General features: G+C 43.2%; 1 protein-coding gene across 1 annotated transcript; it reads right to left on the bottom strand.

Annotated features, from left to right (window-relative positions):
• Nucleotides 1-5574: 5574 nt before the first annotated feature.
• Nucleotides 5575-25483, bottom strand: dnai1.2 (dynein, axonemal, intermediate chain 1, paralog 2). The gene is made up of 20 exons (XM_086167817.1): nt 25108-25483; nt 24896-24955; nt 24659-24757; nt 24196-24276; nt 23833-23959; nt 23576-23637; nt 23221-23412; nt 23035-23094; nt 22812-22928; nt 22420-22504; nt 22178-22295; nt 21760-21803; nt 21399-21646; nt 21103-21192; nt 20864-20945; nt 20662-20741; nt 18188-18336; nt 16051-16150; nt 10375-10557; nt 5575-5895 (listed from the first exon to the last, which is right to left on the bottom strand). The coding sequence occupies exons 1-20, from the start codon at nt 25147-25149 to the stop codon at nt 5809-5811; spliced, it is 2106 nt and encodes a 701-aa protein (XP_086023943.1). The 5' UTR covers nt 25150-25483; the 3' UTR covers nt 5575-5808.
• Nucleotides 25484-25843: the final 360 nt, after the last annotated feature.

Below are 25843 nucleotides of genomic sequence, written 5' to 3'. Positions count from 1 at the left end.
AACAGGCGACAACTTCGTTGCAGACCATCCGCAGGACGGGGGCCATTCATATGTAAATGGGCGAGAATGCGAATAGAAGCAAATAGGATAGAGGAGTGAAAGTTCGTCCGGTTGAAGACGCGGCGGATCCGTGTTTGCTCAGGCCTCGGACGATCCTCGGGGGTGCGTCAGAAAAACAGTGCAGAAAGAGTCAATACATAAAGTAGCCTGGTGTGCGACACTGTGTCGGTGCAAAGAAAGAAGCTGAGAAAGCTCCATTTGATTTGATACAGAATCTCTTTATCTGAGGAGATAAAAGTGCGGAGAGAAAAGAGCAGAGTCACCCTTTGTACGGAGACACAGGCGTCAGTCACAAGGATTAGGGGGAATCCATTAACATATTAGCGTTAGATTTGTGGGACGGTGACGATCGTGGCAATCAGCGCTGTGCCATCACATTTAACAGCGCCTTGAATATTCCCCGCAGCTGAGGCGACCATCTTTTTAAAGAGGAGAGCAGTATTTTTGCCGGCCGTAAATGCCGTGATTTGACTGAGCAAGATGTCAACCATGTAAAGTTGAAACATGCCAACCGGGGTGGATGTAATAATTTTGATGACCACGATTACGCCTGCTCGCCGGCGACAGCTGGGGCGCGTTTTCGGCTGCTTTCAGGTAACGGTGTTGCCCGTCAAATGAGAGTGGAAGGTCCTCGTAAGGCTTCGTACGCTCCATGAACATGACGGATGCTGGAAAGAAAGGGTGGATCTTGTGCAAGAAAGACTCCATTCAATTATTAGAACATCTTCAAGTGGAGGAGAGGAACTCATTAGTAGCATCACCTGCCGTGGCAAAAAGGTCGGAATGGACGCTATCGGATTTCCCGGATCTGAAATAATGTACTTTCCCGGTGTGTGTGTGTGTGTGTGTGCATAGGCTCGTAGAAGATGGTCCTGCAGAAATCCTATCACGCATCGAGACGCTTTTTGCGATTCCTCGCCAGTACACCGTTAGCAAGAGAGCGCGGGACGAAGCAAATATCCGCTATGGACTTCCACGTTGTCAAAGTCTTGCGGTGAAGGTCGAAAGACAGCCTGGATGCAGATAAAGATCTATGTAAAGACAATCCAAGGCTACTTTTCTGTGCAGGAAGAGCACAGTACATATATTATAGGATGGACAAATTAAAATAGAAAGTTTCAAAAGATATTAGCGGCATTTAATGAATCAGTTTTTAAAGAAATCTTATGAAATAGCCACCGCCAAACTGTCGAAAACCTCAAAGTAATAAAGCACAGAACCAGGCGAATTAGCGAAGCGCTCTGCTGTGACTGAAGTGGATTTGAGGGGGAATTTATGATTGCAACAGGCTCCCCTCGATACCCCTGACAAATGATAAAGTGACCAAAGCTTGACTGTGAGAGGACGGGCGGGGAGGGCGTGCACGTCGGAAGGGCCGGCGTGTGCGGTGGGGGAAGAGCTGGCTCTATTTGCAGCTTCACTTTAAGATCCCGTGGTACGACACCATCACCGGCAATGAACCCGCCTGCCCGGAAAACAATGATATACATTAGAAAAGCGGCGACAGCCACTCGTAAAAACGAGCAATACTCGATTTGTGAATTGATTTAGAACCGTTTCTGCTCGATCCTGCGAGACCGAGGGATTTCTGTCTGTCGGCTTTGTCGGGTTATGCTTTCTCAGACACAGACATTTGAAAACCAAATGTCCACCGCCCCGCTGCATATCATGAATGTCGACCGAGCTCGTCCCCGCGCATGATAACTCGTACTTTGTGCTCGATTGATGCTAATTATTCTATTTGTCCCTGTCTTTCAGACACCATCGGGCATCGGATGAGACCGTAAGCTGCCTCGCCATTTGTTTTCTTTAGACCCACGTTACCGGGAAAGCTCACCTGTACGACAGAAAAGAAGCCTCAAAGAAAAACAGAGCCTTGAAGGAATAACAATTACTCTTTGCGATGAAAGACAGGCAGACTTTGCCAAAACAAAAATTTCCAGCAAAACCCGACGTATAATGTCTCGACAAACGCTGCTGTTCCACTCTGAGCATACTTCCTGTTTCCGCGACTCATCGTATACATGTGGCATTTTGGTTACAGTTCTAACCCTCTGAGGCCCAGTTTGGAAGATTAGTAATACCATGGATTACATTTATCTTGTTGCGTATATAAATACCTCGTATGTCAACAGGACATCATGGAACGCACTCAAAAACTGAAGTGTTGAGACACCGCGCACGGCAGTTCCATCATGGAACCTGAAGAGAGCACCTCAGGGCTGTCCACGGCTGCCATGGTAGCCATAGCCTGCAACACATTTGTTGCCATCCTCCTGCTCCTTCTGTGTCTTGTCCTATACCGCGCCTGCAGAGTCCCGTCCAGCCCAGAGAGACTGCTGGTGCTGGCACCCAGGGAAGCAGGACCTCAGCAGCTGAGTGAGCACAAGTACCTGTTGACTTCCTGACTGCAAGCGGGAGGTGTCACATGTAGCAAAAGACGTGGCGTGGCAAACGGTCGGAGACCGAGGAGCCGCCGGGATTTTCTCCAAGTAAACAAGTTATCATTTCCATTCTGGCTCGGAGCTGCATATCCGCAGGCGGTGTCATCGAGTGCGCTGTCATAAAACGCTGCGCCTCGCAAGGATGGAGATAATGAATCAAGGCGGAGCGTGCAAACTGTTTCAAACAGAACAGCCACCGTTCGACATCTCATCTCTTGCTTCTGATCGAGATCGAGGAGGAAATCTGACATGAATGCGTACATTAAAAAAAAGCATTTGCTGGCGTGCCGCTCTCTTGCGCGTACACGCGAGTATAATGCTTAGTAGTTCGGCTAGGCTGTTGCTGGATGTTTCTAAATATATCTTTTTCATTTCATACTTCGCCCTGAAAAAAGGGAAAAGCATTCTATTGCGCAGAACAGGGACTTGAGCCTGTGTGGAGTGTGTGTGTCATTGTCACTCATAAATACCAGCGATCTGTGAGGCAGAACGCTGTGCTGGGGGCGTTACGTAAGGACTAGAGAGGCTTAGGTGGGATTTGTGGTCCCTTCAATAAGGCCCTCGTACTGACATCTGCTCTTGGCTCGATGTGATGCCCCGCTCAGTCTGGACTCGGACGCGGGGACGTTCATATGCAGAGGGGGATTATCGTATGCAAACGGCCCCGGTTTCCGCATCAAACGGTCAGAACACAAGCCGAAAATCGGGTAGCCGGTTTTTCAAATCCAGATTCAACACGACGTGCGTGGATTGCATGTCGTGTGATTTGAAAGTCTTGATTCCTTCCAAACTACAGTCATTTCCGGACTATTGAGCGCACCTCAATATGAGCCGCACCGGCTAGCCGATCGCTATCTCGGGCTTCCTCCTGGTGTCGGAGTTGGACGGACTCAGAATTTCCCGGTCATTTCATCGGTCCGATGAGACGAGGATAAACGTTTTTAGCGGCGTGAAGCTCGTTAGCGTCACCCAACCAAAAAAAGTCCATATATTAGCCGCATCGTTGTTTACGTGATAAAAGTCACGGCTTATCGTCCGGAAATAACGGTACATAACCTTGTCACAGGCTGCACTTTTAGGACCGCAGATTTCAGACTCCAGTATGCCACCTACGTGCTCTGCTTTGGTTTAAGGCGCGTCACAATCAACAATTAAACTTGAAATGTTTTCTAAAGTAGTACAACTCATGACCAAAAAACCCCCAAAACAAAACATCTGCTTTATCCAGGTCTGCTGCGTCATATCTTGACATCCAGGTGAAGGTTTACCTGTCAAAATTACTTGGTTTTATGGGTGCGGTTACTATTTGGATCCCACCAAACAGAGCAAACCACACCCTGAGCCTTTGCATCTTACATTAAATGTATTAAAAATGCCGTGTATTAAAATGTCAGTGCCCTCAGATTGTAATTCGGGTAGCCGTTACCGGGCAGTCTTTCATTCAAGGGCACATTTGAATGGAACTCTGAAACTGCTGGCTGATGTTAAGGGCCATATAAAGTTTGGTGATCAGGACACTGAATATTTCAATAAGGTGATGTCAGACTGAGATATAAGAGAGAATAGTAGGTTAAATCTACGACATACTAACCAGCCCTGATGGGATGTGACGATACAAAATGGACCACACTGACAAAAGGACATTTGGAGTTTACCACTGGTTATGGTTCAGACCAAACAACGTGACACTGTGATCTAAATGTGCGTCGGAAAGTTGCAATGTAGTAATAAAACGCAAAGAAAATCAAGATTTGCCTTAGAGGTGGCACGAACGAGGGGCGGGGTGCTCAGTCAAATGCTGCTATAATGGGATTTTCTCCATCAAAACAATTCCCTCCTCTTCCTACCTGCTCGCTGCTATTAAAAATGAGGTCATACAGTCCACTCATTATAATCTGTCTTGATTTAACCGCACCATTAATTGTGCTGAAGAAGGTCAAAGCGTCTGAGGAGTTTGTTGGTGATTCAAGGAAACGGTAGAAAAATCATTGTGTAAAATAGAAACTGATCTATACCATTTCTGAATCCTTCCGCACACTCCTGACCCCCACTAACCCATTTATATATATTTTTTGGCAATTTTTTTGTAGATATTTATATGTCGTTTTGCTGGGAAAATGCCAAAGTACCGAAATAAAAGAAAAGTAAATCAGCAAAATCATTTCACATGACAGAACAAATGATGTAACTTAATATTTCCTCATTATTATGAAAAATGTGGCTAAAAATGGCCATTTCGAATCATTGAAAATTGATTTTTTTCATGTTCTTTTCTTCATCTTGACCCCCCACCTCCATTTAGAAACCTCTGTTCTCACAACTCGAAATAGACGGCTAGATAAAACTTAAACGGTGCGATATTATCATTAATCAAAGTGCTCTTTCATCCTGGCTTTAAGTATGTAACAGTTGCTGCGGCAAAGAATCATCTGTTGCAGCGGCATTGTCTTCACTGCAGCATGACCGCGGCTCTTTGTCGCACGCCGCCTGTAAAAATAACGTTCTGGCAAACCTCCCCGATCGGAAAAGGACGGAACCGGAGCTGCGCGATTCGACGGGGAGACATTTTTAGGCAAAGAACCTCTTTGTGCACCCCGGACACGGCGAAAGTGTTTTGAGCACAGCTGAGCACAGGGTGGCATTTGATGAAAGGACGAGATCATTGCGACATAGCGAGGGGTGGAGGAATCGCCTAAATAAAGACTGACACTACTGTGATTCAAAGCAAAGCTTCTCCAAAGGATGGGATATTAAAAGGTTTCTAGTTTATCTCTGGACGCCTGCCCGGGACTGCGCAAGCTGGCCGAGATAAGTCTCCTGGATATGTGCCATAATGGCTCGATCTATTACTCAAATATATTTTCTTGTTCACTTTCAGTAACCCCCCCCCTTCCGCCGACCCTTCACACACTTTTTTGCTTAATCAACTTGTACGATACATATGGAATAGGGTCAATAAATCCTGGTAGAAAAAGTCGTCCAAGTAACCGTTGCCTATCCGAGTGTATTGAGTACCGCGACATAAATAAACCCATTATTGGTTGAATATGAGTGATTTGTAACCCGAACATATATTCCTGAACATTTATTAAAAGAAATGAAACAGTACAACATTATTATGAACAAAAGGGACAGCAGAGGGAAACATGTCAAATAAAGATATTCAAATGAGACGCTTTTTGTGTGAGACTGTTATTGTTGGCTGTGGCAAAGAATAGGGACTTCTAAAAATGATAATAAAGTATAACACCATGTTTCTGTGTGGGTGAGAGAAACCTTGGAGGTTGCTTTTAACTTCTTTGTGCTATTCTTCCCTCACCAGACTCAGTAGATTCTCCATCTTGGCTACTTCCACTTCTGGACCTTTGGGCATCTCTTGACCTTTCTTCCCCTATACACACAGACACACACACACACACACACACACATAAACACACACACAAAACATTTAGGTTTTAGTTGAACCATTCCTGAACACAAACCCAGTTCACATTGTAGGGTTGGAACCGTGGAAAAGTGGATAAAGCATGTACATACATAAATATATATATCAGACTTATATATAGATACATATATAAATCACACATATACATACATTTATGTGTATACATAGCCTTACAGCCTTACATACACACACGCACACACACATATGTACACGCACATATATACGTACATTATATATACATACACACACACACACACACATATATATATACTGTATATACACATATATATACATATATATACACACACACACACAAATACACACACATATATATATATATACACACCTACACACACACACACACACATATATATATAAAACCGACTCCTGTCAAGGAAGATCCTGTTTTATGATTGAAAATTCTCATTTTAGACAGTGGATTTTAGAAGATAGAAACAGCCTTACAAGTTTACCAGGATGTACAATGGATATGCGATTCTTTCATTTTTGGGGAACAGAAGGCTAATACGTTTTAATAATAACAGCACAGACGTATGTGGAAACACACTGACATTGGGTATTTTCTTTGTGAAGAAAGGTAAAGTTGGGCACAAAATATAATCATTTCAAAGCGGTTTGAAACAAGAGAATTGAAGTAGCTTGGAAAAACCATTCGGGTCATTTAACACGTGGACCGCAGCGCATGGAGTGGAGGCATCAGTCAGGCTTCCATGTCGAGTGGAAACTATTGACCTTTGGACTTGTTGAAGCTCCGCTTTGTAAGAATGCGAACAAGCGATGCCTTTCTATCCTCTCTGTTCATAGGATCTCAAAAGATGGTCGAATATTGTGGAGCAACGGATTTGTGGCAGTATTCTGAGGTGTCTGAGGCTCCAAGTAATAATAAATCATTATAGCATGAAGGGGAGGCAGCGCAGCTCAGCCATCCAGGAAACTCATTCTGGCTGCTGCATTTTACTCCCTTCATTCTTTCAATTGGCTTGTGACCTTGACAAAGGGTGGCAAAATTGATTCATATATTGAGAGCGTTGCATTCTGGCTTATCTTAATGAAGACAGTTTTTCATTATTTATTCCAAATCACTCTGAATCCAGAAGAATATTTGCAAGGAGCAAGATAACGTAAAGGTTAAAAAAGTATAACAAAAATTGTATCACAAACATTTCTTCCACTACTCTTTCCCACAACTTTGCCGCGTGGCTCATCATCTTTATACCCCGGCAATAGCCGCAGCTCCGTACATCGCAATTCTTCTTGAAAATTGGCACGAGCACATTCTTCCTCCATCCCCCAGGCATCCTCTCGCTCTCCACGATAGTGTTAAACAATCTAGTCAAAAAGTGTACCGCCACCTCTCCGAGACACTTCCATACCTCCTCCGGTGTGTCATCAGGACCAGCTGCCTTTACATTCCTCATTTTCTTGAAAGCTGCTCTGACTTCATCTTTACTGATCCTGCAGACTTCCTGGATTACTTGTCAAACCTCTTCCCTCCCTCTCATTTTCTTCAGTTTTTCCAAGCACTTGCTCCACCTCGCCTTCGCTCTCTCCTCATTTGCGAGCACTTTTCCAATCTCGGTCCTCGATCACTCTCACCTGTTCGCATCTCCCTGCCTTGCCCATCGGTTTCCATCCTCCAGTTTCCCGTACAACTCATCACCGACCTCTCGATTTGGCTTTGCCGCCTCTTTCTTCCATTTGCAGCGCATCTCTGGGTACTCCTGCCAACTTTCTCCATCTCTTTTAACCTTTGCTAACCTTTTATTGTTTATGCTCTGTTGAAGCTCCTCATTCCGCCACCAAATCTCCTACTCTTTCCCCTGCCCAGATGACACGACAAACACTTTCCTTCCTGTCCCCGTGATCATGTTTGCTGCGGTTGCCTAATTATCTGGTAGTACATCACGAGTTCTCCTTGCTGACTTCCTTCTTCAAACTACCACCATTTGGTCTTCTGTCCTATCTTTGCTCCTTTCCTCTTCACGCAAAGTCATCTAACGTACCACCAATCTATGTTGTATTTCCCCGTCATCACCTTGTAGTCACCGGTCTCCTTCCGATTGGGTCTTCTGCACAGGATGTGGTCCACCCTCGTATGCCACTTCTGCGACCCTGTCCTTAATATCATACCCGCCCCTCATCTCCTCTGATTCCTGAGGTCTGTTCTAACCATCAGCCACAGGGACGCTCTTTCACCTTTCCGACTCCTTCTAGAAATTTTCTTAGTCGTCCAACTCGCTAGCAACTTGCAGGGCATGAGCAACGCTCGTCATTGCACAGTCAATCCCTATCTTGACCCTCTCCCTGCTTCTGGAACACTCGTCCCACACTCCTCTTTCAGGATCCGGTAACTTGAACGTATAGTATACGTATTTTCCTTCTCTTCGTCATGTCAGCTAGCTCCCTACTGTTTCCCGTCATTGCGCCGACGTTTCGAGTGCCTACTCTTAGCGCTACCCTATTGCCGCTTGTCCTCGCCTCTCATTGTTTCCTGACACGTCTTCCCCCTCTAAATCTTCTGCGTTTTCAACCAAAGTGGCTAAGTGTCTGCTGGCGCCCTCTTGACTAACGTTGCCAGTGGCGGTCGGAGTGAAAGCAGGCCCTGACTGATCTTGGATGGAAAGCATTTTCGTGTTCTGCATCTTGATTTGGCAAATGTTTTATGTCGGATGCCCTTCTTGACATAACTTATCTGGGTTTGGGTATCTGGGCCTCGCATTGGACGTACACAAGCTTGTTACCCCATGCGGCTGGATTTTTGTAAATATATATACTAGTATGTGAAAATATTTGCTGTAGACGTTTTAATACATGTGCACTGGATGAGTGTATTGAATGTCATACGGACACAAAACACGTAGTAGAAATTAATAATCTTATTTTGGTTCGTATGGTTTCTTGTTGTTTACATGGAATTAGCACAGGAAAATTGGAGAGGCTGCGGAGCTCAGTCTAGATGGGCTCTGATTAAATTGCGACTCGGCGTGCCAGTTGGTTCCCTCCTGTGTTTAGAAAACCACTGTGATTACTCCGCAGCTTTTTACTCCTGCCAAGGAAGTTATGTTTCAGTACTGTCTGTCATCAAAATTAATTACAAGGCAACTTTCATTGACGATTGTTTTGCTGTGGAGAGTTGGGGCGTACAGCCTGAAAAGGGGGGACTTTATTTACCTCACTTTTGACACTCAAAGCAAATAATCGGTATCGATTTTGTTCTGCATCTCTTGTCTCTAACCAACTGTAGGCGATCGCTTTCATTGGTGCAGCTGTGTGGGTCATGGATATCTTCTCATTTGGGGCTATTTTTTTCAGTGTGCACATTTAATGGTCGGAACATTACTAGAAATTAACTACAACTTCAGATCGGGAGGACGTCCGCTCTACCGTTTGAACCAGAGCCGTCCCTGATGATTGAGGAAGCAGGAGTTGAGGTCGTCAAGTGAAATGAGACACAAACACTTTGTGCAACACAAAGCTCTCAGTGTATAAAATACATATTTTTTTGTCGTTCTTGAACCAGCAATCGGTAATCTTATGGTGCGTGTGATGCGGCCACATTCATTTTGACCTTTTTAAGGACGATCATGCCCTGGTTGGTGCTCACTCTTGTCTGTGAGGATACTGCGGCTGTCCTTACTTATGACACAAATATGATATAAATATGCCATTCCAAAAGTGGGTCATGAGGTTTTCTTGAGTTGACCGTAGCAGGGGTATGAGCGATACATTTCTGTATATACGTGGGTGAACATGGCTCTGCTTTTTTGACATTGTGTCTCGGTTTTACGCGAAAGAGTGGCAGGTGACTTCGGAGGACAAACGACCGGAGAGGGGAATACGATCACTCCATTATCACGGACGCTGTGGAAACATCTAGCTTTCTAATGGTTTTGCATGTGAGCCATGTCTTTCCTTTCTACTGTCCCCTCTGGAAATATTTTCAAACAAATGTTTTTGATCACAAAGAGCACTAAAACTTGTGCGGCTAATTGTTAATGGCACCAAATGACACAGGGAAAGAGGGAGAAACCATCGGTGGTTCTGATAATGAGTTGGAAAAAGCGTGGGGGAGAAGGTAGCCTTTCTTCTATTGTTATTTTGTAAAAGTAGCTCAAGGTCATGAGTACAAAGAGTGCGCGGTCTCATCTGCTTTCACTGATGGTGAACATCAGAGAAACATAACGGCGTGTAAGATGGCAAAACAAAAACAGAATGAACATCAAGAGCGGTATCAGTTGCAGAAGAAAATACTCCAAGTTTTGCATGAGCGCTAGATGTCATGAGACATTTTTTCCCCAGATAGACAAGTACTTTCATTTTTTTTCCATTTTAAATAGATTTAATATGCAGCGCTCTGACGTTGACAAGCGAAACGCACGTGTGCCAGTAAAAAAAAAAGCTTACCTTTGGTTTCCTGCGAAGGTTAGGGGAGAGTTTGAGGCTGGTGATAAAGCCCCTGTCATCGCCCACGATGATAATAGGATAGACGGAATTGAACTCAATGTGAGTCAGCTTGGTCTTTTTGGTCACCACTGGCTGCTGGCAGATAGCCTCATATTTGTTGATGCTGAGGTCAAAAACATGAACCTGGAAAGAATGATCAGACCAGAGAATACGCTCAATATGGTTTTCATTTTTTCTGTCCTCCAGTATTTTTTTAACATGTCCCTCAACCCGACCAAATATTTAATGATCATAATACCAAACCAACTCTGGCCAAGGTTGAAAATAAAAAGTCCTGCAAAGCCTCGCCCATCCAAAATAAGCCTCAAAAAAGATTAGAGCTAAATCTTTGCTGGGCTGCCTTTTCCTGCCTCGTGATTGTGTTCCTTTTGATGTGAGCAGGAGACCAGTGGAACACAAGCCTCTGCAGGGATGCAGCCTGACCATCTGGTGCAAGGAGGGCCGTTCCCAGTAATTCAGCGAGTGTGCACTTCAGTACATGTGTGCATATCAAACTGTGGGTGTGCTTGAATCTCCGGCAGAAACTCATCCGCAACCGTTTTCAAAAGGAACACAATCAGAGGTTGTTTCATCGGACAAGTAGTGAGAGAGAGAATGTATCTGTAACAAATGCGGCGGCTACAAAGTGCAGGCCATTATTTCAATCGGAGGGGTGGCTCTGCCCCGGCCAGTGGGCTTCACGTGGCGCGTCTGCGCTCCAGCTTGACACCGAGCCGTCACTTTCAAGCTAGAGCAGGATTTTCTGTCACCTAAATCACAACGGAGATTAGCAGTATTGATTTGGGGGTTTATCCGAAACCCCGCATTAGTCATGCTCCATGAGTGCAGTGCATATGAACCACATTTGGAAATCGGGAGACTTCGTGATGAAGCCTTACACGTATTGTGATTCAGTGATATTGTAGTTTGAAGTAGACCTGGCACAATACTTATGGCATCAGTTTTTCATATAGTGAATAATCATTTTTTCTTATCTTATCTGAATAAAATCCCATTTTCCATAACATTCACAATGAAGTGTGCGTAGAGATGGCATCTACTTTTTGCATGCATCAAACGCGCCCCGAGAAATAAAACGTGGTCCGACATCCAAAGTGACCACCTGTGTATGTGGGCACCAGCTGATATAAAGCCATATACAGGACTGTCTCAGAAAATAAGAATATTGTGATAAAGTTCTTTACCTTCTGTAATGCAACTACAAAAACAAAAATGTCATACATTCTGGGTTTATTACAAATCAACTGAAATATTGCAAGCCTTTTATGATTTAATATTTCTAATTGTGGCTTACATCTTAAGAAAACTCAAAAATCCTATCTCAAAATATTAGGATATCATGAAAAAGTAATTTTTGGCTTTTTAATTACATTACAGAAGATAAAGAACCTTATCACAATATTCAAATTTTCTGAGACAGTCCTGTAAGAGAATAAATGTTACAGAGCTTAATATCTATTACCTATTGAGTATGATCATTTTTCAATGAGATCTATTTATCTACAATAATAAATAATAATAAAGTGTATAAGGAAGCTGATGAAGGGACAAAACCCACGCCAGAAAAATGTTGAGATTTTGGTTGTTTATAAAAACAGAATTTATCTTTCAAAGTTAGTCTATTTGTAAGGATAATATAGCCTCGACGTCCCAGCATGATCATCGTCACACTACGGTCTTTGCTTTCTTTCTTTTGTTTGTCACTCAGTTTTTCAGAGCAGCTGTTCAGATGGATTCCTGAGCTTCACGCACCCAGTGAGGCAGGCCGCCGACAGCAGGACAGCAGTGAAATGACTGGGGCTATTTGGTGGTACAGTGGGTGGCCCTCCACTCGCTGGCGGGCCGACATGACATGCAAGCGACCCCCCGCGATCTCCATGTATTTATGCAGAGGATCAAATGATACCCAGATGCCACGTGCGGCTGTGAGGAGCCGCTGCAGATGTCTACGTGTCGGAGCGGTTCTGCACGGGCAGGTGGAGGCTTACGAGCACGGCTGCCGTTTTCGCCTCTTCGTGCTCGAGGAGCGCTCCAGCGGCAGGCAAGCGGTGCAGATCGCGGAGATCAGAAATGTAAGGTGTTGCGAGCTACGTTTGCGGGCGTCTACGCTTTTTTGGAACGCACACATATACCGAACGTTCTGTTAGCAACAATGCACTAATGAAGGCAAAGTCACTGAAATGTGAGGGAGTCCATGTGCAGAAAGCAAAAATGAGTTGCACAGCGAGCAAATATGAAACTGGAGAGTAATCACTGGGGGAAAAGCCTGGCTCAATCATCATTTCATCTTGACACTTTAGTTCCTCAACCTGTCAGATCAGACCCAGAGAAAGCAGCAGGGAGAACAGAAAGATATGTTTGCACTCCACAACTCAGTGCCATTCTCTCACTTCAGTCAGCCAGACAGTCATTATCCATATCACACATACACACATGCACATTCAAATACATCTGTGTTACCATCCTCGCAGGGACCCATCAATTACAGTCATTTGGATTCCTTCACCTTAACCGTCACAAAGGCGTGTCTACCCATTACTGGATTCCAGCTCAGATTTCGGAGGCCCGTCTGCTTGCGTGTGATATTTTGATTTATTGGGTGCCGCGCAGAATAAGAAACCTCGAGCGTAGTTGACATGTGCCCCGCCTAGTGGCTCAACAGATAGCCACTTGTCTCGAGGATGATAAATGTAATGCAGGTGATACCTACAAACCTGTGAAAAGACTATGCTGCACTGCAGAATGTGGAAATTGTGGAAACATATTTTTTTTTTTTTTATCTTTAAATTTTCTCGATAAGTCAAGGAGACAGAAAAAATGCGCATTGTGCTTCCGGGTAACACTGCGTACTCTCTGGGTCACAAATCAAAACGCGGCATTCAAAGTTAATCGGATAACAACGATATTTAATTAGTGGCTAATGTTATTTCATCGGAGTCTAAAACCTTTCTTTTTCTGAACACTTTATAGGGCTTCTGTATTTATTAGAAGGGCCGAGGAAGGAAAAATAGACCAGACCCACTGACCTTGATCCACTCCAGTCTAATATTATCATCCAGCCAGCTGCTTTAAAATAAAATAGAACGAGATTATGAAATGTACTGCATCATAATAAGCCCTTAATGACTTTTTCCTACTTTGGTTGTCCAATTCAGAGTCTTTTTTTTTTTTGTACAAATGAGACTCCACAAACTCTCTGGCAAGGTGGACCGGTTTTATTCTAGGCTAAATTGTATCTGTAACATATCAAATTTGCGCACAGCTTATTAACTATCTTGAGCACTCTGATGTAGCTTCTAAAAACCCATTGTAACATTAGGTTTTTCCTTTGGCGATACGGGTCTCTTCTCGGGAAGCTATGCTGAAAAGGAAAAATTCCGGGCAATCACATCACACGCGTTACCCGGGGTCACGACTCACGCTGGCAGAGGCAGAGATTCGGTAAGGAAAGAGAGAGAGAGATTCTAAAGTCACAAACAACAGGATTCTAATAAAGGAGGTTGCTGCTGGGTTTGAGTTTGGAGGAGACAGCGGTGCAGCACCAAGGGCAGACCGCAACGTGATTGAATGCAGACTGAATTAGAACCAAATGTTTCATAGAGCTCGGTGCCTGGTTCTGTATAAACGTGGACACCGATGAATAGAGGATTGAGGGAAGCATAAAATGATTTCGGTGCACTCCTGCAGCACAGCGTGGTTTTGTTAGGAGAAAAAAAAAAAAAAGGGAGGCCTGCAAGTTTGATCATTTGTGTGCGAGTGTGGGGGGTAAACTATGGGGTTTTGTCTGTGGTGACTGACACCCGCTAATGGATGAGAAACATACTATAAGGTGACTCCAATATCTAAGCTCTCATTTCCTCCTCTGTCACACTGGATATGTGTCAGACACAATGCTGTGGACTTTCCTAGCGTGGTGCAGTCTGGTGTGAAGACAACAGATGGGGACAGCTTGCAGCCATACTAAGAAAATATGTAGAGATAAACAGCATGGCAGGCACTGAAATGACTCTTGTCTGGAATCAATAATAATGTAGGCAGAGCGGGAAGGTGTGACAAAAGCCAGTGTTTGAACAAGCTCAATTGTCTGTTTTGCTCATCTGCATTGAAAGGTTTCGCCAATGACGACCAATGTGAGTGATTAGTCATCTTATGAGGGTGATAATGAAGTAGGCAGCAGGTGGTAGATGGTGTAGCCGTTTGTCCCTTCATGTTTTCTGTCAGGCGCTATAAATATCGCCCGTGTTACAATTGGAACATAGCAGATGCAATGGAAATGAAAATAGCTTTTGGACAAATTAAAACGTTATCAGACCGATCCTGGAACCGGTCGGCTGTGAGTAACATTTGGGGGCGACGACCAGAGTGTCAGGACCTCGGGGATGTCGCCAGATGTTTGCGCAGAGATTTACTCGTCTGCTTGTCGGCTGCATTTTACGTTCGGACGTCAAAAGAGGGATGGGGTCGAGAGACGACGCGTAAGAGTGGTTCACATTAGAAGTCACCCTTTCCTTTTCAGCCGTTCCCCTCAGGGGTCACCGTAGCAAATCATCTGCCTCCATCTAACCCAAAACTTTCCCTTCATCCTCAAGACGTCCAAGCCCAGCATCCTTCTACCCAGATCTTCACTATCCCTTCTCTGAACATGTCCGCAATGAGCAGACAGCATAAAACACTAAATTGTATTTACATCAGCCAAAATGTTCATTATGTAAAGGTATTGACACAGACAATGAATTTGCATGGAAATAAGCTCTGTTAAATGGTGCCTGGATAATTGTCTTCTGTGTACATTTCTTTTGCAGTTATTTTTTTCAGAGCTCCGAATCAGACGGCGCTCCTATTCTGTCTTTGCCACGATGAACCGTGAAAAGTGTTGGAGAATTCACTGTACAAATCATTAAGAATAGTGCTGAGCAGTACGGAAATAATAAAACATGATGCTAATGTTGTGTAATAATTTTCAGATGTCCAATTCTCAGAGCCATGATATGGAAAATATGCTTGTATGACGAGAATATAGGGACTAGCTGTATTTTTGTTAGGGCATGATGAAAAAGCTCATTTTCATTTAATTGAATTCATTGACACTCACATTGCTGACGTGACCCTCAATAAGATCATTTAATAATTACCTTTGTCAAACTGTGGCCTTAATTTTAACAATTTCATGTTCATTTTCTTGTTTAAGCCCACAAATGTACACTCATTTTTTTTTTTACAAGTAATTAGTCGGGACTGTGCACAACTTCCTCCTCATTTGATAAATTTCTTGAAAAGTTCATAGAGAAATTTCAGGGACAAGACGTTAGTCTCTGTGGAAATGGGTATAGTAAAAATTTGCATTACAATATCAATATAAAAAAAAAAAAATCTAAACTGGATCTACCAGCTAGAAAATATGAGAAAAATGAAAATGATGTTGTGGAGCTTGAAATGAAGCACCAAAGATGCAGATATGTGGATATTAAAAATACCAAACACGGTTACAAAGCTGGTCATACGTCACTGCACATGTTAATAAATACTTAGGAGGCACGTCGGTGTGGACCAGATTCTTCTGAGGGCCATAAGAAAATCATGTCTTTAACAAGTAAACTGGGTGAAAATGACACGTACCATTCCATCTGAGGTGACAGCGGCGAATACAGTGGAGGAATACGGAGCCCAGGCCACGTCGCCCACCGCGGCTTCAAGGTCAAAGATGAACATGGGAGTGCTGGGAAAGTGAGATAGCGATAATGTCATTATACCGGTGCTACGTGTCTTCCAGGCCAAACAGGGAATGTTTTCATTTGGGTCACTGCGAGACCTGCACAATCTGCTTTACCATTCCATTTGACTTCTGTTTGCATTCTAGATACGGTACGATGCATTTTTAATGGTAATGTGATTTTTCTTCAACAAATTTCCAGCAGCTGAGATTTGGATTAGTCTTTAGATTACCGTCGATGAAAGCCGGTAACAATGTTCTCAGAAAGCGATGCCTCATCTGGGTACCGCAGAGAAAATGTGTGCAGATCAAACAGAAAACGTCTGCTCACTGTTTCACCACATTGACAAATTCCACTGGTGGCAAAATGAAGACATGAAATATTTCTGAGAGCCGTAACATGTCACGCAAACGTCTACTGCAAATATTACGTGCGTGTTTGTGTGTCTTCTGTGTGCACGAATAATGAGTGAACCCGTTGTTTTGAGAGGCTGTAACTCAGGTGACACAGAAAAGCTAAAAAGTCACATTTATGAAAGCAATTTGCACTCGCGGTTCGTGGGCAATTTGGGTTTGATTAACTAGGGCACCAGGCAACGGTGCAATAAACACTAAAACAGCGTTCGGGGCACATTCTGCAAATGAAGCGGGGCTCATAACCCTTAACTTGCAATCTTGTCACTGTTTCGGTTTGACACGTACTGTGTTCATTTATTCCTTTTGCTGTTGTCGGGGAACTATTTCAGTAACGTCTGACACAATAGCTTTTTTCCAGGGTCATTGAGATTCCTACAGAATGATAGTTAATTATATTTCCTGTGTTTCCATTACAAGCTTAGCACTCATTACAGACACAACAGAATACTAATCGAGCGGTTACCAGAGCTGTTTCCTTTATTTTGGATAATTTGTGAAAGAAGTGCCTCATATGGCAAACTGTGCTTTCATGCTAGGGTGACTGTTTATACAACATGACCGCAACTAGACGGTAAATGTGAAATCTGGACTGTGGTGGCTTTAAGCAGAACAACACCACACATACAGTATGTAGTCCATTTAAGTTCACAAACTGTGTGAGATGCAAATATTCGTCAGTCGCATCTCAGAACACCGAGGCCCACGCATCACACAGGTTTCCGGACCTGGGTTTGCCACCGCTAAACGGACTGCCCGAAAGTTTGCAGGACGGTGTTTGAAAGAGATAAACCCTCCTAAAAAAAAATGTCTTGTATCTACTGGATGCCACTGCTCCTTTATAAAAAAAAAAATCTGTTTTTATAATGGGCAGATGATTACTGTCATTTTTCAGTCCAACTGCCTGCTTTGACAGGAAGTAGGAGGTACTGTGGGTGAAGCAAATAAGTGGAGAAAATCATACAAGGCCCATGGGGACTGAGGAGGTAATAATTAAGACTAATACACTGCATTATTGTGTAAATATTACAAGAATGATGATGAGGCGCTTCCTTTTTCACAAAATGTGCAAATGCAGCCTTCTTTCACGTGGATAATCTAAATGATTATGACAGTGTACGCAAGTGTGTGTGTGAGGGAAGAGGGAGGCAAGAGGAAGACATTCACAGAGAGACAGAAAATATATTCTGATTTATGCACGTTTCAGAGTGAAACAGCCCTACTAAAAGGAGAGGTTCGTTGGACGTTCGTTGCTTTTCAATTAAAACCAATGTTCCATTTCACATTTTCATAGGTTGGGATTACAAGCGCAGCGACAAGTGCTTGGCTTCTCATTATCGGTGGTCAGCATTTGATTAAATCAGAAGCAGTGAAGGGGCCTTGTGTCTGTGATGGAGGACAAGTGTTTTAACTGAAACTAAAATACACAGCAACCTCCATCTGTTACGTATGAAGTGTTTTTGGTTTTAACACACACACATACACACACATTTACATATGACATATATATGTGTGTGTGAGAATACACATGTATAAATCAGTGTTAGTACTAATATGCTATTCATATTCATGCGATTGATGACAATTTCAATCCAGTATACATTATGCATTGTGCACGGCGTTACTTACTTGACGTTGTGGTCCCAGATCTTGATGGTCCAGTCTGAACTGCAGGAGATGAAAACCTTCGGGTGGTAGCTGTTCCACTTCACTGCATCCACAGACATGCTGTGGGCATCGTAAGTCTTCATGGTCTGACTGGAGCTGGTCTTCGAGCACTAGGGAAATAAAGAAAAGACAATTTGGGCAAATGAAGAGCGGTCACTGGAGCTTCTTGAATGTCCTAATTAATAATCCGAAAAGATTGCTGAAAGGTCAAGCGATAGATCGGAACTTCAAGTTGTTTCAAGTACACTAAAGATGCCGTGTGCCGGTGCAGTTCAACATTTCTGATGAGTATTTTGCAGTGGAAACTGAGAAAAGTATAGCATGTCTGGGAAAAAAAACATAGATGAACCTGAAGAAGAGAAACTGACTTTTTTTTTTAACAATACAAATGTGCAAACACGCACGCATGTATGTGCATATACACTGCTCAAAACAATAAAGGGAACACTAAAATAACATAACCTTAACCTGAATGGATGAAATATTCTTATTGAATTCTTGGTTTACACAGTTGAATGTGCTGACAACGAAATCACACCAAAATGATCAATGGAAATCAAATGTATGAACCCGAGGAGGTCTGGATTTGGAGTCACTCAAAATCAAAGCGTAAAAACACACGACAGGCTGATCCAATGTTGATGTAATGTCCTTAAAACAAGTCCAAATCAATCAGAGTTGCTTCCTAAGTAAACACTTTGATTTCACACATGTGTGATCCACTTGGTGTTGTTGAAGTGTTCCCTTTATTTTTTTGAGCAGTATACATTCAGACAATCTCACAGACACACACACACACACACACACACACACACACACACACACATGCACTTTGAAACCCTTAGATTGTAAGAGTTTGGCGTGTTTTCCCTTGTACTTATCATCAGACAAACAGAAAAAAGTAGGAGGCAAAACCGATGATCTGTTGTCATTACAGGTAATCTGATGAGGAATTGAAATCCTTTGTTTTGTTTTTTTTAATTCACATTAGTAACTGAATTGAGCTCAGACCAATCAGATTCTTGGGAATACAAAGAAGAGAGACAACTGACAAACGGCAATTGCCTTGGGTTCAGTGTTGAATAACCCTTCAATTTGCCCACTCTGCTGGGCAGAGTCAGGACAGCGAGGCTAATAATCCAGAACTAAGCCTGCTTCACGGCTGATTGGGGCGGCTTTTTGAATTTCTGGGTTTTGACCAATAATTTCTGACCTGCAGATACAAGAGGGGTTCTAAATCCGTCCGCCCCCCCGCCCCCCCGGGGGGTTTCCGTGGCACTAAACCTTGGGGAGACAGATTAACTATGTTATATCATCCACAATGTGGGTGGGCGCGTGCATATGTGTGTGTTTGTGCGCGTCCGTGCTTTTACGCATGTGTGTGAGTGTGTATAAACGTATATAAAAGACAGGTGTCATTTTGCAGGAACGCTGCCACAACTTTGAAAGGAAAAGTACGTTCTATCTGAGGAGTATACACCCAAAAACTCGTATTTAAATGTGTTTAACCTAATTATGATTGTAAAGATAGTCATGAGCTCCATTTCCCCTTGATTTTCGATTAGATTATCTTTATAAAGGTCAGTATAACAGAAACTTAAAACTTATGAGGCTGAACCAACAGTCACTTAATATTAAACGGTAAAACATATCGTCAGATGACTTGGCTTTAGGGACCAGGCTGCGTGTTCAAATGTCCCCAGAGGGAATGGAGATCAAATAACAACAACATCAGAGCTTGTAATATCCCTAGTTCATTTACGCGTGCAGTGGCATTAGTCCAAATGTATACATTTTGTATGTTTCAATAGCAGCCGACAGCACGTTAGCTGAACCATCATAGTGTTGCTAGAAAAGGTCTATATAATTGCAGACAGGGACTTTCTTCAGTTTTCAAGCAAGAAATTTTCCTCAGTCGCTTTCAGATGGGCTAAAAAATATGCACAATAAAAACCGCAGCAAATGAAGGACTTTCTGATTGGTTTTTATCCACAGAGAACTTAAATATGAAGAAACTAAGAAGCTGAGCAACTGGGCGGACAACCAAAACAAACAAATCAGCTGTTTAATGCAGGGAGAGCGCGGGCTTAAAACTGATTAGATGCTTCATATTGAGCATCAGTGGCTGCAGTTTTGCCACATGGATGTAAGTGCACATTCAAGCGTGCGCGCGTGCACACACACACGCGTATTGTATGGAAAACAATACACACATATTGTTGCGTGAAATTAGAGGTAATTTTATTATAGTGTACTATAACAGATTTGTCCATATAATTCTTTCAGTACTTTTTTCCTAAAAACGTATACTCCTAATGGTACTATACCATAATTCGCACTGTGGTATAGAGATCTTACTACCTCAGTGGTGGTCAAACGTGAATGAAAAGTTGGTGGTGCTTTATATCACTCAGACACACCTAGGATCTACGTACCTTGTGCACTTTGCCCTCCTCTGTGCCGACAAGGAATAGATTTTCAATCTGCCTGTGAAAGTCAAAAGATGTAAAGCAAGCTGCGGAAGAGATAATGAGCATTAGAATTGAGCACGTGTTGCGAAAAAAAAACTAAAAAATTAAATATGTGCATCCACAGCACCTCTTACAGACAGTGCATGTGAAATAAGAGAATTCTCACCATTACGTGGCTTGTGGGTTCCCTCGGAACTCACAGCAACAGCTCCTTTTAACCTGATAATGTCTGAAAAGACCAGTTCATTCTGCAAAAATACAGGCACAGGGAAAGCAAATCAGTCCCAGGCCTTTGTGCAATTATTTACATGCAACAGGCATATGTACATAATGCACTGTATTCTGAAAATCTGTCAGTGTAGATATTCAAAACAACAATATGAATACTAAAAGTATTTAGCGCACCTTGATAAGTGTCCAAGAGACAACACGGCCCTCAGATGAAACCGAAAAGAAATTGTGATTTCCATCCATGTCATCTTTCTGCCAGCGTACCTGCATTAAAATGAATAAAGAATCCAATGGATTTAGAAACATGGCTCATTGTGCTCTGAAAACCGATCTGTAAAATATCCCTTTAATTCATGTTGCATCTGTTATCAACCTGCACGTGGAATGTTGCGTCACACAGAAATTGTTCTCTCAAAGCCTTCGAATCGAAGACATTTTTCATCAAAGTGAGCTGATCTCGCCCTCCTCACCTGCCACACGGGGTCTGTGTGCTTGCCAGTCCTGGCAGTGCTTTTATACAAAGGTTCCTGACCCTCCTCCTTCAGGTTGAAGACCGCCACGCATCCGTCGTACAGGCCAACGACCACCAAGTAGCAGTGCAGCTCGTGGACGTCCAGGCAAAGGACGCCACAGCTGGTGTTGAAGATGTACTCTGGGTAGGCAGAGTTCTTCAGTGAGAAGAAGAGGAGCATGCCGTGGCCTTGTTTGATGAAGTCATCTGGACAGAGGAGCGCACCAAAGAGATCGGGTCAAATATGCGGAGTGAGCATTTGACGGGATACGTGAAGGTTTCGAGTGACTTAAACAACCTTGATATTCCTAAGCACTTACATGATCCCATTCCCACAGCAAAAAGATCCTGGTATTTCTTGCTCCTGTTTCAGACAGGTCAAAAAACTAGTCAGATTCCTTTCATTCAACAGCATTACAATCACAACAGCGCCTGAATAATGTCGACTTTACACAACCAAATCTGTCAGATTTAAAAACAGCTTTTTCCCAATAGCTATACAGACTCTGAATCAATCAATGTCTAGATGTATCGTGTCTGCTAATCATGATTTTCTGTATGTGTTGTTGACGATGGAACTGACACAGGAGAGATGTGAGCATTATGTGCTGTACCGAAAACAAATTCCACCAACGCTGTTGTGTGGCCTTTAATAAATGATTCTGATAGAGTCTTAAATTGTGCTCTTCGGACCCATCAGTTGCAGGAGATGTTGGCCGTTTTGATGAAGACACCTACCAGCAGAGGGCAGTGACAGACAGCCTTTTGGCTTTGTCGAACTGGAACTTCCACAAAGGAAGAAGGGTACCCTCCTGCTCCCTGAACTCATCAGATGTATCCTCGAAGTATTTGAAATCTGAGAGGACGGGAAGGGAGAGCAGGCAGAAGACGGGGAGGCTCAGTTTAATGGCCTCCGGGACTGGTGGTGTTGCTTGTTAAAGATATTCATAATATGATTTGAAATGTTTGCGAGCTCGTACCGTGCGCTATGTCATCGAAGGTATTCTGATTGACCATTCTTTCAAATATCTTGGCTGCTTTGGCCATCTTGGAGATGTCATCAACCTAAAGAGGTAATAGAAAATTCTTCAAATGGCATGTTGTGAATACAGTGAATACAGAAAAAAACGCAAACACTGCTTTACATTACACTACATTCATTTCCACCAATTTGCCATTTATATATGCCGTCAAGAGTCTCCCTGGGTTATAGAACAAGATAGATTCCCATGCCTTTTTCAGATCACGCAATAATATGGGCTGTAATGACATTGAGCGTAATAGTAGTATCAGGGTGTCAATTTCTTTTACATATTGGTGGAAAAAACCTCGTGACAAAAGATCTGTAAACACAGGTGAGCGAGTACGTTACCTGACTCTCTGTTGCCAAAGTCTTTTTGCTTTTGTCAACCTCTTTCCTGCCTCGCTGCTTTTCTTTATTTCTTTCTTGTTTTTGCAGCTCTTCCACATAGGTATCGTGTATCTCCCACTGCAAAGGCAACCAGTCGTCTCATTTGAGCAGAAAGATCCACTGACGCCGAAGAGCGCGGAAAATATATCTGACCTCATTTTTGACAAGTGGGGGAATTCACTACCTGATTTGCGGTGGCAGAAAAGTTGCTGCGTGGTGGAGGCTCTGTCTGACAGCTTCTATCCTGCAGGGAAATAAAAATGACAATGCAATTTCTTTTTTTTTGTTGTAGCAAAACTAGGGTATACCTTTATTTGGTATACACTACAGCTTTTGAGAGAGGATATCTGTTCCACCTGTTTCTTCTTACCCTCATTGGGTTATTGAGTGTTTGGGAGGCCCTTTCGCTAAAGTTGAACTGGTTGGTAAGTTTTGATTCCTTCTTGTCTGTTTTGGAGGCGACGCTGTCCGATCTGTCCTCTTCCCCCGCGTCCTCCCCTTCTCCTCCCTCATCTGCATCCTCGCCATCCTCTGCATCCCTTCCATCGTCGTCGGGAGCAGCCTGTAAATAGCCGACGGTTTCTAGCTCCACTCATATTCTTCGTGAACAGGCCTCAAGAGGAGAAGACACTCAACGGACCTGCTGTATTCATCGCTTAAAAGTTCTAAACTTAGCACATCCTGACAAAAACTAGTGCTCTGAGGTTAGTTTGACTCAATGTTACCTGGGTTTCTGATTTCTCCTCTTCAGTTTCAGGTTCACCTTCAGCATCAGCCACCACAGGCTCTGTAAAAGAGCAAAAGGTCAAGGTTCAGAAATACGTCACGTTTATTTTCTTCATGCAGGAAATTTCTTATCATATGTTGAAAGTGACATCTAGTGGCATAAAGTGTGTACTGCACAATTGGAAAACCACGACAGATTATACGTTCAGATTTTCCCATGCAAATAAAGAAATTGTTTGAATTTTAAATGTCACACCTTCCGGAATAATATCTCGAGCCATCATTCGACGAGCATCTTCAGAATCTACATGCGCAAGACTGCCCTCCAAGACAAAATGAACAGCCATCTGATCCACGCCGCTGGTTGGCATGTAGGAGAGTTCCTGTGAATGGCAGCAAGAAAAGGCCATGATTCAGAGGGGAAGATGCACATCACTTAAGAAAAAATCTTTCCAAAAGTACGTATATTTTTCTCCAAGACTACATTCTAGCTTTGAACATGTCAGGTTGTTGGGTTTGTAAATAACCACCTGTGTTTCTGATAAAGATGAATCCATTACATAGGGGACTTTGCTGTGGTAGTTATTGGACATTTTAACCACAAATGTAAGTTGGTTACCTTGAAGTTATAGCGGACAATATTTTGGGGGGCGTGTGGATTAGTTGCAGTCAGGATCCTTGTGATTTCCTCTTTCAGCTCCTGAACATATTGCCACATGTGAAGCAAAGAGCACACTGGATCAGAAAATACCTTGAACCATACACACCTGACATGAGTGTGAATACCATAGCAGGGACAGAAATTGAACAAGTCGATATTTGTCTGCGGGGGTTCTCAGTCATCTCGGTGATGGTGAATTCTAGTCAAAATCTTCTCGTCCTGACAACCGGACTTGAATTTCTTCGCTTCACTTCACATTTCACCCCTCATCCAAGAGGCTTTGGCAGTTCTGAGGGGTGAAACGTCTTCAAGTGAAGAGCAAATTCACGTCCAGTTGCCAGGCCAAGAAAATTTTGACACAAGTTTATATTGTAAACAATTTGTTTTAATCTCCACGTGACTCCAATGACTCTGTGCTTACAGCTTCGGTCAGCTCCAATTGATCAGCAGGCTTAACAAGTGTCTTCCCATCAGGCCACTCGTCCCATCCTTCAGCATTATCCACAGCCTCCTCCTCGTCCTATTATGTCAACAGAAGATGTAGGTCATCACTTTGTAACCACACGTTTCTTATGATTTATCATCTGCCGTCAGGTGTTATTATTCTGATCCTCATTTGCATTTCACTTGTCAAAGAACTCCAATCCTAGCTTGTTACCTTTTTCTTGTTGGAGGACTTCTGCGATTTTCCACCTGTTGCCTTCTGGACGCTCACGCTCTGTGTGAAAACAAACCCCGAACATTTCTAAAGTGACTGTGTCGAGTGTCAGCAGGACGAATTGTTTTTAAAGTATTTTTTTTAAATTAAAGTTTACGATAATAGCAACCAAGCTAGGTCACCATGTAGCTATGCTAGCTAATCTACATTACCTTTCTCGCAGGTGCGGCCGCGCTAGAGTTCGGAGCAGGCATTGCTAAAGTGTATCTGGGTCACTGTTTTAAATTAGAATTTTTTTTAGTGGTGTGTTTTTGTCAGACAAAAATTAAAAAAAAAAAAAACAACTTTAAAAGTTTCAGATAATTGAGAGCCAAATGCTAGTTTTCTCTCACTCTCGCAGGTGATTGTTGTTAAAAGGTTGCCGTAGCAACCCTCCATCTCTTGCTGGGATGCTATTGACTTCACAGCGGACACAAACGTGGCCACGCCCATCAGCGCCATATTAAAGAGCGTTTCATTCCATATTTTGTTTTAAATGTCGACGCTATAAAGAAAAAAATCCTTGATAACGGTCGTAATATGTGTGAATGTGTGATGGTCACGTTGCGCCCGTCCATCTCGCAATCATTTGCTAAGGCGAACGCTAACACATATGCAATGTCTCTGTTAGGGAAAAACAAAACAACTGCGTCCGAGGGCGTCCCGGACGGAAACCACGCTCCCCGAGGTTCTTCCGGGGTGTTTTCTCAGTGAATAGAGATGCCAAGGCGCCGTGAGCCTCCGTCGGGGAGGTTGGAGGGGCGTTTTCAAGACTCAGAGATTCGCCATGCGGAATCATAGAGTCCTACGGCCCGGGACGACTGAGCAAAGAGTGAAAGAGACCCGGATGTAGGTCAAGATAGTTCCCCTTCTCACCATAAGCAGTCCAAGTCAAACTGCTTTATAAAA

This window comes from Fistularia commersonii, chromosome 21, assembly GCF_037954325.1.
Source record: "Fistularia commersonii isolate RoL2024-O1a breed Wild chromosome 21, RoL_Fcom_v1.0, whole genome shotgun sequence".
Taxonomy (NCBI): Eukaryota; Metazoa; Chordata; class Actinopteri; order Syngnathiformes; family Fistulariidae; genus Fistularia; species Fistularia commersonii.
This window is presented reverse-complemented; position numbering and strand designations above follow the sequence as displayed.